The 14,377-nt window shown below is 45.1% G+C and overlaps 1 protein-coding gene across 2 annotated transcripts in view; it reads right to left on the reverse strand.

Annotated features, from left to right (window-relative positions):
* Nucleotides 1–14,377, reverse strand: part of tmtc1 (transmembrane O-mannosyltransferase targeting cadherins 1) — a 70,400-nt gene that overhangs the window by 15,074 nt on the left and 40,949 nt on the right. Inside the window, exons 7-9 of one of the 2 annotated variants that reach the window (XM_080022453.1) lie at nt 10,732–10,921; nt 4,742–4,860; nt 351–518 (exon numbers count right to left, since the gene is read on the reverse strand). In XM_080022453.1, the coding sequence (XP_079878579.1) occupies nt 351–518; nt 4,742–4,860; nt 10,732–10,921 (477 nt within the window). Of the gene's footprint in view, nt 1–350; nt 519–4,741; nt 4,864–10,731; nt 10,922–14,377 lie in introns of both variants that reach the window. The other variant, XM_080022452.1, reaches the window with a different exon arrangement.

The raw sequence follows: 14,377 nt of genomic DNA on the forward strand, positions 1-14,377 counted from the left end.
CCCTGATGCATATCCTGCACCGCTCTTATACTTCTCTGCGATTCCCAACTTCCACGTACAATACCACACATGTGCATTCTCTAAATCCACAAAGACACAATGCACTCCTTCTTGACCTCCGCCAACATCCCATCTGCAGTGTCGTTCCCTGGCGCGACACCGCACTGCTGCTCACTCAACACCACCTCCCCTCTGAGACCAGCCTCGACTACTACTACTACTACTTTACACCTCTGTAGTTTCCACAGCTCTGCACACCGCCCTTTCTCTTGAACATGGGTACACGGGCCGGTAAGGTAGCAGTCCTAGCGTGAACTCTTGATTGATCCAGGCAGGTGGAGAGCACCCACCGGAACAGGGCCTCCCTGGACAGCCAGATGTGGTTCTGCTGGACCGTCTTGATGGAGAAGAGCAGCAGCAGCAGCAGCATGGAGACACTGAGCGCCGTCGCCCCCCAGCGGCCCACCACGGAACACAGCCGACCCAGGCCGTGGGCCACCAGGATGCAGTACCCCATACTGGGAGGAGGGGGGAGAGAGAAGATGGGGGGGCGGAGGAGATGGGGAGGATTGCAGAGGTGAGGAGAGAGGGATGGAGGAGATTAATACACTTTAGAAAAAAATTATCCGGTCATTTTTATGTTGTGTTTGTCTTTTATAATTAGGTTTTGTGCATAATGACGTATTCTTCATTGTGTACAATTACATGTTAGTTTAACTGTCTATTTTCAAAATGTTTCCATATTTTGCCTTTTCTTTATTTTTATTCTACTGCTTTATTATCATCGCCTATTTTTTGACGTGAGCTGATGAGACAAAAATAATTTCCCTCCAGGGATGAATAAAGTATCTACAGTATTTATTGAGACTTGAATTCGACTATTCAAATTCTTCTTCTAATTCTTATGGTTAATGGCTTGATTGTATATGATTAATGGCTTAATTTTAATCTTTTATTCTCTGATAAATGTTTTTGAGTTTCATTATTGGTTAAATCTTTTACTTTCTAATGCGCTGTTGTACAGCACTTTGAGTTGCATTTATTGTTGGAAAGGTGCTATACAAAAATTTTTTTACTTACTTACTATTCAAGACATTTTATGCAAAATGCACACACACACACACACACACACACACACACACACACACACACACACCCCCCCCCCCCAAGGTTGTTCACCCTTGGTTGTCATGGAGACATAGGTCCCAAAACACTGAGCCGGGACTTTGAGGTAAACAATGTCTTATCAACACCCTTCAAGAAATAGACATGCACTTCCTGACACACATACACAAACACCTATACACCCATCGGACTTGAGTGAGAGTGTGTGTGTGTGTGTGTGTGTGTGTGTGTGTGTGTGTGTGTGTGTGTGTGTGTGTGTGTGTGTGTGTGTAATTCTTTCCACTTGCTAAGGTTTCCACAACACCCCAGAGGGAGAGGAAGATCGATGGACAGACAGAAAAAAGAGCAGTTGGTGGTAAATAGAGCGTACTGACATTAAAAGCTGTTTGGTGGCCATTGGAAATATCTGCCATCCTCCCATTTGTATAGAAAAATAAATAAATAAATAAAAATAATAAGAATAAAAATAAATAGAAGTCACTGTGAAAAACAAATCTGACATGTTTGATCTGGATCTGGCTTTTAGACTTTTGTATTGGGAGCTATACTCAAGATACCGAATTAGCGTGGGAGAATGTAGAATGTCTGGAATGTAGTGCACTAAAAAGGAGACGTTCTGGAATGTAGTGTCCTAAAAAGGAGACGTTCTGGAATGTAGTGCACTAAAAGGAGATGTTCTGGAATGTAGGGTCCTAAAAAGGAGACATTCTGGAATGTAGTGCACTAAAAAGGAGACGTTCTGGAATGTTGTGTCCTAAAAAGGAGACGTTCTGGAATGTAGTGCACTAAAAAGGAGACGTTCTAGAATGTAGTGCACGAAAAATGAGACGTTCTAGAATGTAGTGCACTAAAAAGGAGACGTTCTGGAATGTAGTGCACTAAAAAGGAGACGTTCTGGGATGGAGTGCACTAAAAAGGAGACGTTCTGGAATGTAGTGCACAAAAAGGAGACGTTCTGGGATGGAGTGCACTAAAAAGGAGACGTTCTGGGATGGAGTGCACTAAAAAGGAGACGTTCTGGAATGTAGTGCACAAAAAGGAGACGTTCTGGAATGTAGTGCACAAAAAGGAGACGTTCTGGGATGGAGTGCACTAAAAAGGAGACGTTCTGGAATGTAGTGCACTAAAAGGAGACGTTCTGGAATGTAGTGCACTAAATGGAGACGTTCTGGAATGTGATGTCCTAAAAGGAGACGTTCTGGAATGTAGTGCACCACAAAGGAGACGTTCTGGAATGTAGTGTCCTAAAAAGGAGACGTTCTGGAATGTAGTGCACTAAAAGGAGACGTTCTGGAATGTAGTGCACTAAAATGAGAGGTTCTGGAATGTAGTGCACTAAATAGAGGCGTTCTGGAATGTAGTGCACTAAAAGGAGACGTTCTGGAATGTGGTGTCCTAAAAGGAGACATTCTGGAATGTAGTGCACTAAAAAGGAGACGTTCTGGAATGTAGTGCACTAAAAGGAGACGTTCTGGAATGTAGTGCACTAAAAGGAGACGTTCTGGAATGTAGTGCACTAAAAGGAGACGTTCTGGAATGTAGTGCACTAAAAGGAGATGTTCTGGAATGTAGTGCACTAAAAGGAGACGTTCTGGAATGTAGTGTCCTAAAAGGAGACGTTCTGGAATGTAGTGCACTAAAAAGGAGACATTCTGGAATGTAGTGTCCTAAAAAGGAGACATTCTGGAATGTAGTGCACTAAAAGGAGAGGTTCTGGAATGTAGTGCACTAAATAGAGGCGTTCTGGAATGTAGTGCACTAAATAGAGACGTTCTGGAATGTGGTGTCCTAAAAGGAGACGTTCTGGAATGTAGTGCACCACAAAGGAGACGTTCTGGAATGTAGTGTCCTAAAAAGGAGACATTCTGGAATGTAGTGCACTTAAAGGAGACGTTCTGGAATGTAGTGCACTAAAAGGAGACGTTCTGGAATGTAGTTTCCTAAAAAGGAGACGTTCTGGAATGTAGTGTCCTAAAAAGGAGACATTCTGGAATGTTGTGTCCTAAAAAGGAGACGTTCTGGAATGTAGTTTCCTAAAAAGGAGACATTCTGGAATGTAGTGTCCTAAAAAGGAGACGTTCTGGAATGTAGTTTCCTAAAAAGGAGACATTCTGGAATGTAGTGCACTAAAAAGGAGACGTTCTGGGATGTAGTGCACTAAACGGAGACGTTCTGGAATGAGACATTCTGGAGGCTAGTGTACACTGATTTAAATTTTTAAGAACCTACATATCTAATCAACTACAATCAAATAGAACGCTTTGTACAACCAGTATACATGGGGTAACATACAACAACCACATGTTGAAGATGTTGCTTTCATGGCGCAGCGTTAGAGCCGTCGGCGCGGCTCTAACGCTGGTGCTAATCTGAGCCGTGCCGCGCTGTCCTGGGTTACCGGGCAGGACAGAGCGGTTTGGGGGCGGAATGAAACTCTCCGTCCCCCAGGAATCACAGCTAATCCTGCCGCCAGCCTGCACGGAGCCAAGCGCTGTCACAGCAGCGCCAGGACGGGATGAATTCAGAGGCAAGGAGGCGGGATGGACTGAGGAAGGAAGTGAGGAAAGGAGCAGGCAGTGCAGAAGTGAAAGGAACAATGGAGAGAGAAGGAAGGGGGGAACAATGTCAGGATGAGAGAAAGGTCGAAGGAAGGGAGGAAAGAACGATGGGAGGTAGGAAGGAACGAGAGGGAAGGAAGTAAAGATGGAAGGAAGGAAGGGATGATCTAAGGAACATTGAAGGAAGGAAGGGGGAAAAGAACAACGGGAGGAAGGTGGGAACGAGAGGGAAGGAAGTAAGGATGGAAGGAAGGAATGATGGAAGGAACGGAGAAAAGAACGATGGGAGGAAGGAAGGAACGAGAGAAAAGGAATGAAGGAAGTAAGGCTGGAAGGAAGGAAGGAATGATGGAAGGAACATTGAAGGACACACACACACACACACACACACACACACACACACACACACACACACACACACACACACACACACACACACCCTCTGTATGGTGTATCCATAATAAATAGTTAAATCTTAATTTGAAAATCACATTGCTTAAGATAACATAGTGCTTTACTAATGTGGTAAATATCATCATCAGTAGTAGTAGTAGTGATTCATAGTGATTATACTATTGTTAACATACAGTTTATTATCATATACTATAATACATAATGCTTTATTAATTATTAATAGAATTAAGTACAGTACAAGTAAGGGAAAGTAAGGGTACGGACGCTAAGTTAATGAAAAATATGAACACAAATAAAAAATATTAATGGACAGCTCAAGAAATATTTTTCATGTAATACAATTTGAATTATCTTTGAATTTGAATTATCTTTTCATTAATTCAATGGATTTTCTTGAAATGACTCCCCAGAAGTTTACAAATGGGGACTAAAGAGAATAAAATGACTATACGTTGCTATGGATACGGGCTCAAACAATCGGTGGCCGATGGCGATTTGGAATTCACAAAAGCAGTTCAGATAAGAAAGGAGGTCAAAGGTCAGATGGGATCCAGCCGTGAGTTGAGGATTTGCTTCTGTGATAGCAGCAGTCCATTTTTTAAGAAAAGATGGGACCAGGACCAGGACACCCCACACACACTCACCTGGGCATATAGAGGACCCTCTCCGCCACCACGAAGCCCACTCTGAAGAAGAGGTTACTGGCTGGGATGAAGGGGAAGACCAGGAACAGGACTCCAACCAGCACCTCCCTGCTGTCCTGCTTCTGGGAGAGGGAAGGACAAAGCAATGTCCTTTGGGGAATGCCGACCTGTAACCTCCGTGGGCCCCTAGGGGTCCTGCTGGGAACTGCTGCAAAATTATTATAGTTTATCTATTAATTCATGTTTATCTTTTTTTTAAATGTCAATGTTTTCCCACACTTTAATACAGGCTTGTTTATTTGAGAACAACAGCGGCTTGTAAATTTCAGTTATATTCAAATATTCCTCTGGATCGCCCTGGAAGTGCCAACTCCATTCCCAGCTCAAGTTTCACTGACGGGCACTTTGGAACGATCTAAGTGTGTGGGTGAAAATCTTTTTTAAATAAAATCCAATTGAAACCGTGACCATTTCAAGTCACCCCTATAAGTCTCAAACTCATTTTGCCGATGAACGGACATGATCAAATAGAAAACTTTTTTTCCCCCCCAAAAAACACCTCAAATTAAACCCTATCAGGGAAAGTTTGCCTTCACCCAAAGAGAGACACGTTAAATCAAACACGATTCAACCTTTTGAGCCCCCCTCCCTATTTAAAAGCCATAACTCTTCTATTTATCTGCAGCCGAAGGTCGTTGTTGCCCGAGTTGGTTCCATTTTCACAGTAGAGAGAGCAAGGTTTTTAGGGAGTACAATAAATACCATGATAAAGTCATGGATATATATTTATGCATAAGGACATGTATTTGAACTGATCGTGAGGATTTGTTTAACAAATAATATTGAACATCAGGAAAACATCTGCCTCAAATCGTCCAAAGGGGACACTCTTGCGGTTGTTGGCTCCCCAGGTTGGAAACCGTGGTCTTACCCGTACACGTGCTGTGTGACTTATTGTTATTTCTACCTTCAGTCCTCTTATATTTGTTCTATCTGGATGAATACGACAATATGTTTTACTGCTAATTGAACGAACGGATGAGCGAATGGGTGCATGCATGAGGGGGGACATCCCCCCCGAGGGGGGGGAAAGGGGACGGTCGAGAAACACCAAACCGAATGGTAAGAAACTGGAGGAGGCAGAAAAAAAGCAAGAAAAGGAGAATGTGGACGAGACGGGGACCACGGCGGAGACCAACTCGGATTTCAGCTTTCCAATAGATGCGTTTCAATGCGACGCCCTCAAACGGCACAGCAGAGACACATCCATTATTCATGGCCCACTTCTGACATTCAGATGATTCACACGCAAACATGTAGACACGCATTGCGCACGCACACGCAAACAGCCATAACCAATCTGCCTTAAAGATTAACACAGATCTATGTGACCGGAAAGCAATTAAGGCGATCAGTGGAGAAAGGCAGAGTTCATTTTCTCCAGGATAAAAGCCTCATCTAAGCCCATTAAGTTTTCACGGAGCCCGCGCCATCCCCGGCTCCTGCTTCCAGAGCGCAACCCCCCCGCTTGTGTTTATGTCGACACGCAGGCTCCTAATTGGTCCTAATTAATTAATCTGCCTCCTCGCTGTCTCGTTTGCCGTGATTAGACCCAAGAAATCTGTCGCCTGTTGATCGGGTTCCGCTCAGTTCATCCGTCTATTGTCTGCCTTCCAGCCAAAGCCAAGCAGGAAGCCTGCGAGGTATCAAGACTTCATCTCATTTGGACGTCCGTTCATATTAGTGTGTTTATATAAAGCCCTTTGAAGCAGCCCTTGTGATTGGCTTTTAATAAACCTGGCTTGGCCATCCCCATTTACTTGCCAGTGTTAAGTGAATGTTGTTGAATTTACATAACCAGAACAAGCCTAGGAAAGTGCCAATTACTTTAGAATGATTGCTAAATATGCATAGCATATTATGCTCGAAACGCCTGCCTCAGCAATTCAAAAGGAAAAATGCAAGGTAATGGTTTCTTTTACACCAGTCAATGCTCTTGTACCACTAACCATGTTCTAAAACGTAGTTCTTTTAATGATAGAGTTCTAAACAAAACTTGATATGAGTGTAGTGTGATTTAAACAGCCACACATGGTCTAGTTAATTGAGCCCAGGATCAGGGTGGCTGTATGCCTGTTGCTCGTCAGAGCAATCAACGAGCACAGGTTAAATCACCCATCCCGACACACACACACACACACACACACACACACACACACACACACACACACACACACACACACACACACACACACACACACACACACACACACACACACACACACACACGTGATGTAGTGTGTCCAGGCTCCAGGCTTGTTCATTCTTGCCCACTCTCTTCAATAAATTTGTGTTTCAACACCATTGCCTGTGTCTGGGCCGGAGGGCCCTAAAAAAGCCACTCGGCTGGCATGTGGCAGGGGAACTGCCACAACGACGCTGCTCAGAACGTGGTAGTCATGAGCAGACCAGGAAGTCGGATTCGTTAAGCGTCACTGAATTGAATCCTGAGACAGTAACGGCACTTTTCCTCCGTCGTGCTGCGATGCAACCCATTAACCCCGCTTTGTTTTGCCTTTTCCACCTTTATTCATATTCGTTGACGATCGCCACCTTCCCTGTGATTTTAAGATCAGAAGAAGCCAAACTTACAGTATATCCCCAAACTGGTTTCATTTTAGTTTTCACTTGCATGGACGAACAGTTCAGCAACCGCAGGACCGGCGTTGCCAACCTCTGCCATCGCCAAGAAGTTGTGGTGGAGGCGGCGGAGGAGCGTCACGTTCGCCAGCGTTTCTATGGCGTCATTTAGGGGGCGCAATTGTCCAGCCTCGCTGACCGCATCATTTGAGCCTAGTCTCTCGTCTCCTCCGGCAACGGGAATGCTCTTCGGTTAGAAAACCACTCGATCGGTAGCAGTCGCACGGACTTTTTGGGACTCTGCCTTTGCTGACTAGATTGACCCAGATATCCCCGGCATTCATTTCAACAACAGCCCGCTGAGGAGGGGAAATGGAACCGAATAGAACCAAACCTGCCCGTCAACTTGTTGGCATAAATAGCCCCTGTTTTGGCTTGTCATGAACCTCCTACATGATAGGAATAGGAGACGTAGATTAGGCAGAGCATAACCAAAGCAGAACATTTATATATTGGTCTCTCTCTGTCAGTTGAGGCAGTCTCCGTGGTGACAGCAGAGATGACAGTACATGACAATGTCAGCCACCTGCCTATGACCCCTCTCCTCCCCCTCCTCCTCCACTCCTTCCCTGCAGTCTTCTCCTCTCACCTCCTCCTCCTCATTAGTTCTGCTCCTGACCTCATTGTCGCTCCCTGTCAGCACTCTGTCTTCCCGGAGCTTGTCCCCGCCCGTCAAGTCAAGTTTATTTGACTAACTAACGCTCCACACCAGGTACAGTCTGAAAGGGCTTTACAGGCCCCCGCAAAGACCCGGGTGATAATCCCACATGGTTATATCCCGTGAAGAACCATTTACCTCTGCTGAGAGTTTGGTTTAAAGGGGGCTGTGGCACGGTGGCTCCGTGGTTCTGGGTTAAAATCGGTCCAGCTCCACAGGGGCTTTTCTGCGTGGTCTCTCCCCGTGTTCACTGGGTTTCCCCCACTTTTTATACCCGGGCGTCGCTACGTAGCAGCCCACTGCTCCTAGACACGCAAGACACTAGTATGGGTCGAATGCAGAGAACTACTTTCCCCCAGAGGGATTAATGAAGCATACAAAATAGGGATGTTCTACCAATCCCATGGTACCAGCTATCAAAACAGGTGACTGTACTGTAAGCGTTCCTTATCTGCAGTGGATGTTAGAAACGATCACGTTCAGCTGGGGACAATGCACTCCATCCCATGCAGATTTGAGTGCTGCACGACCCAGCGGAACCAGCCAGACACCGGCGGGAGATACGATGGTACCGTCTCTGCAAGCAAGTACAGATACTGATGAATGTTCAGCGTCTCTGAGGAGGACTCTGTTTAGCGGTCACCTCAATCTCAACCCGGGATCAAGGACGAGGTTAAGTGGAGACGGACTGAAGTACCCCGTGACTACATACTGTAGGCAGAATTGGAAAAGCGGGGTAGGAGGTTGGAGGTGTAGGAGGAGGTGAAAGGTCAAATGAACATCATCATATTTATACCAACGACCGCATGAAATGTGCATGACATTTCTACGCGTGTGTTCCTGAATGAGTCCAACTGTTCGTACTTTGTGCAAAAGAGCGGGACTCGCAACATCAGCACCGGACCCAAGACGCAGGTTTACCGGCCACAGTTGTTCTTAAAGAGCGTACATTGAGAAGATCGGAACCGTTCTAAGTGGACGGCCTCGTGCTCGCGACTCGTTTCTTACACAGAAGGAACTTCCTGGTTCGGGCACAGAGGTAAACCAAGGTAAACCCAACTCCACCGCCCATGTCCGCTGCGGCTGCCGGGTTTGCACTGCAGTGACCGAGCCGGTAGAGGCCGTTTTCTCCCCAGTTTACCAGTTGCGCATTGCACACATGGTCTGAGGAAGTTCTACATTTTCTTCTTAAGTAAGACCAAATTAAAGTAAGAAGATTTGTTGAATGCCAAATTTTTGCTGACATACGCAAGATTCAAGCACAAGTCTGTGCGGTGCGCTGTTCATGAATGAGGCCCAATGTGAGGGTGTATGGGACAGTGGAAGAGAAACAAAGTGTGATGATGCAGAGTGTAGAGTTTGTGTGTGTGTATTGTTGTGCCTGGGCTCCTCATTAAATTCTGCCTCCCTCAGAGTGTGTTTACAACAAAATAATTGTGGCTATCATTGACATTACTGGTGTCATAATCATCACCATTATCCTCATGCTCATCATAGTCAGGCTCACAGTCCACACACACACGCACACACACACACACACACAGACACACACACACACACACACACACACAGTAAATACTCTCACCAGGCCAACACGTATAAATCCTCCTAACACAGTTCAAGGCTAATAAATGCGTCAAATATCAGAAAATAAAAATTTTACTTCTCAGTGTCAGACACACACACACACACACCACTCACACACACACCACCCTAACGGCTCCGGTATTCCATTACTTGTCGGTGCGGTGTAATGAGCAGAGAGGCTGTCAGAGAGCGAGCTGCCCTGTCCTCCACTGCCTGTCCATTGTTCATCTACATAACGACCATCATAACAGGACGCTGGCAGACACATCCCCCTCTCTGTTTATTTATTGCTGTGTTCATTGAATTGTCACCCAGCTTGTTGTGCTTGTGCCACTGGAACCGCTAGATAGCACATGTGCTAAATAAAAATGTTTTTATAAATCCTCTCTCTAAAATAGTAATAGTTTCTACAGTCTTGTATATACTAGTGGTATTGGTGACTATTCTTTGGTTTAGAAGTGCACCAGGAACATTATTTTTTAACTTTACAAGAACTGCTGTTTATATTGTACTGGTTTATTTGCCTCCACAAGTTATACAACCACGCCCACATTGCAGCTCCGTCGTTGCAAGACACACACACACACACACACACACACACACACACACACACACACACACACACACACACACACACACACACACACACACACACACACACACCGCCCATTTAATTTTAGAAAACATTGGAAACAAATGAACTACAAACAAAACAGTGAATATTCAGCGCTAAATATTATTGTTGTTAAAAACATAAAAAATGTAAACCCAGTTAAGTAAAAAAAAAAACTGTTCTATATTTGTAATATTGGAGATGCTCCAGAGCATCTATTAAATAAAAAATCTATTTTTACAACTTCTGCTTTTGAAGTTATAATATTTAGTTTGGCTTGCAACCTTACATCTTCTCACACACAGAAAGCCGTCAACACACACAAACATAGCCATATACATATACAGTATATGCACATATCAACACAGACATGCATGCACACGTAACCCACCCGCCAACCCCAGTCCTCCGCCCACCAGGGGGCACTCTCACCTGCAGCGAGGAGGCGCAGTGCAGACAGAGGGCCAGCATGGTCACGGCCAGCAGCAGGGTGGCGCCGTTGCGGGCGTCGCCCAGGGACTCCACCAGGGGGATGCTGCCCACCTGCCAGTCGTAGCACAGCACCACGGGGGCCAGCAGCAGCCAGGCGTTGAACGACAGCAGGTAGCAGTAGGTCAGGAACCTGGGGGTGGGGGGGCAGGAGGAGGGGGAGGGGGAAAGGTTTATGTGGAAGTTGAAAGAGACACTGAAAAAATCCATCCACCTATCTACAGATACCACATACACATACTAATCCCCAGAGGTAAAGTGCAGTGTCACAGAAGCTCAAATAATAATCATAATAATAATCATAATAATAATCAGGGGTGTTGCTGGGGGGGGGGGGGGGGTTGTCCCCACTACACACGGTGCTTGTTTTGTTCCATAAGTAAACAGAGTCATTTAATGCGGGGGCTATTCATAAAAACCACCCCTAGCGACACCACTGATAACAATAATAAAGTGAGAACAATAAAAATAGAAGAGAGAGAGAAAAAAATTATGGACATTTGGAATGACACAAACTTAAAAAGGACCAGGAGGATAGAAAGATTTGGCAATCAAAAAAAAGCTAAAACAATCAACAACCAATAAAAATGTGGCAACATAAAATAAACCAAAAACTAATTACCAATGAACAATGCACCTTCAACGACAACTCTTCACTGGCTAGATGATTATTATAATCGCCGTGACAACCGGTTAGTCTTCCAAGACAAGACGACATTACATGTGGCCAGACAATAACATAAAAAGTGACAGATGACGACGACAAACAAATCAAAAAGACAAAAAAGAAAAAAGACAAAACCCGTAAAAACCAGCAAAGACGAACAAAACAAGACGTAAAACAAACATGTTTTTTCGCTGTACTGAACTTATATCGACCCAAACGTGTGTGTTCGCTGTTAAAAACGAGGTACAGTCACCGACCCCCTAGCGGCCCCCCACCGGCCCCCCACCGGCCCCCAGAATCCAGCAGCATTGCTCTGCGTCTCCGTCACTGGCTTCACTCAACACTAACGCGGTGCTTGCCGGTGTGGACACGATGGGCTCTCAACATCATCCTGGTCAGGACTTCATCCTGCGGGTAAATCACGTTATGATGGGATGCTCTTTTGACCGCACCGACGGACTTTGTAACACGGTGGCGACTGAGCTTCCCCCGACGGAGATGAATGACGTTATCCACCATCCATCCCCTCTTATCCCATTAGCTCAGGCACCAGACTCACAAGGTCATGAAGCAGGAGATGAAGCCTCTCAAACGTGCTCTGTTCCGCTGCTGTATTTTCCATTCATTTTTAATTTGTATTTCCTTTCACAATAATAAGTATTATTAGGAAATACTATTTTATCGTCTTAATTACGATGTGCCTTTTATGTTCAGACCGCAATTGACCCCCAGGGATAAATAAAGCACCGATCAATTCTATGCGCGCGCACACGCACACGCGCGCGCGCACACACACACACACACACACACACACACACACACACACACACACACACACACTTTCAAGCAAATTTCTATTGTATCACCATGGTAACCGTAATCACAGTAAATGATGACATACTTGAGATGATTGCTGTGATAGGTACGATGTGTAGTGGACGTCTCTGTCACTAAAATCCTGTTTCGAGCTGCTGCATGCTCACACCGGGGCTAGGGTATTGAAATTCAATACTTGTACGGTATTGATCTGATTGCATCGATGGTATCGAATATCGGAAGACTGTGGCAGCCGACGCCACAAATTTGGGTTAGGGTTAAAAAATAAACAAGGCTGATACAGTAAATGGCATCTTAATGTGTAGATTGGTCTATGTATCTATGCATATTTATGTGTCATGTATGTATTCATTCAAGCTAAAAAGTATTGCATGACCTTTAAAGTGGTAATCCGTAACATTATGTTGTTAAAGAAAATCGCATACTTGATGTGGCGAAGGGGGTTTTGGGAAACCGCAGGTCGCAGAGGAGGCGGGGAGCACACCCGTCCTGCGCGTCAAACACGCCGATCGGTTCATCTGTCCGACTTCCTGTCGGGAGGCGGATTTCATATATATATATATATTTTTTGGGAGGCAGATTTCGAAGCAGGAAAACGGGAAACACCCGATAGAAGCGTGACTTGCGGACGAGGTTCGAAAAAATCGATTCATTTTCACATTTCCATATTTTTTTGGGCGTTCTAAAGTTTTCACATAAAGTTCGGTTGGAAAAAAAAAAAAAGGAACAAAATAATTATTTCTTCTCCGTTTCTCGTACATTGTGGTTCACTGAATGAGACGCTGCCCCCCGGTTTCCATTTTCACATCAAAAAGCCCGTTGAGTTCATTCCGACCTTCGAGCTTCCGGTCAGCATTCCGTCTCCATCGCCGACTCCGGCAGATCCGAGCTCCACGCCGACGTCGATGGGGCTCCACCTCGCCGGGGGAAAAACGCGGCGCGGCGACACAGGCCGAGATAAATTCCCCATCGATCTTTCCGGCGCCCTGTTTAGATTCTAAATCGGAGGCCATCAATACCGGCGGCACAGGGGCCATCGATTTCCCTCGGGATGATGTAGTGGTTTGGAGTGCGGCCGCCGCCTCTGGAGTTCTTTTTGGAGTTAAAAATAAATAAATAATGAAAACGAAAGGAAAGGGAGATGGAGGGCGGGTTGGGCAGGAGCGGCGGGGCGCGTCACCTCGAGCTCGTGGCTGTGTTTCGGCAGCTGCGGCGCAACTGCTTATTTACATGGCCTTGGGAAAACGGCCAATTAAACGTCGATTGGGTCAAAGATTATCTTTATCTAGTTGATACTGTGAAAAAAAAACAAAAAAACAAAAATAAGAACACCGTAGAACTCTGCGTGTTTGTCTGCCGCGAGCGAGGAGCCAACCGTCCCTGGATGAGTTATGCAAATGTGAAAGCTACGGCAGGGGCAGTGGTAGTGACCAGGGGTGCCGCCGGGGATTTGAGGCCCCATGAAAACATATCACACCCACCTATTTGACGATGCTGATATACCCTCTAAAAGAAATGTGCTTAAAGGCCTTCTCTTACAGTCTAAATGTCATTTTAATGGTGAAAGTCTCGAATAGAAAATGAACATTAGTGAATAACTTTAAATAAATATCACTTTGATATATGATAAACTAGTCAATTAAAATAAATGAACATTATCCCCTATAGAATGATACAACAAACAAAATAATAAAATCAGGGGCAGATTTTTCTTCAGGAAGCTGAGACGTGATGCTCCTCCCTCGCAGTGCACTGCTACCAAGAACCGTTCACGCCTGGTTCGGGGGCGGGATCGAACCACCCCATGTAAAAAGGGGAGGGGTTGGCCAGTACAGTGTCTCTGGACGTTCACTTTTTGGCCAAAGCAAAAAAAAAAAAAAAAAAAAGATACAATACAAATAAAATATTATTTTAGTGATGATAGGTTAATAATTTAATATTGAAAAAAGAGACCCTACGTGCTAATCATTTTTTACGGCCCCTGTCAATCACAGGCCCTTAGAACCGTCCTTACGGCGCCACTGGTGTCACGCCTCCCCTTGTGTGTTTTTGGTCGATAACTGCACTGCGTAAAATATATCGGAA

This window comes from Zeus faber (assembly GCF_960531495.2).
Source record: "Zeus faber genome assembly, chromosome: 21".
Lineage (NCBI taxonomy): Eukaryota > Metazoa > Chordata > Actinopteri > Zeiformes > Zeidae > Zeus > Zeus faber.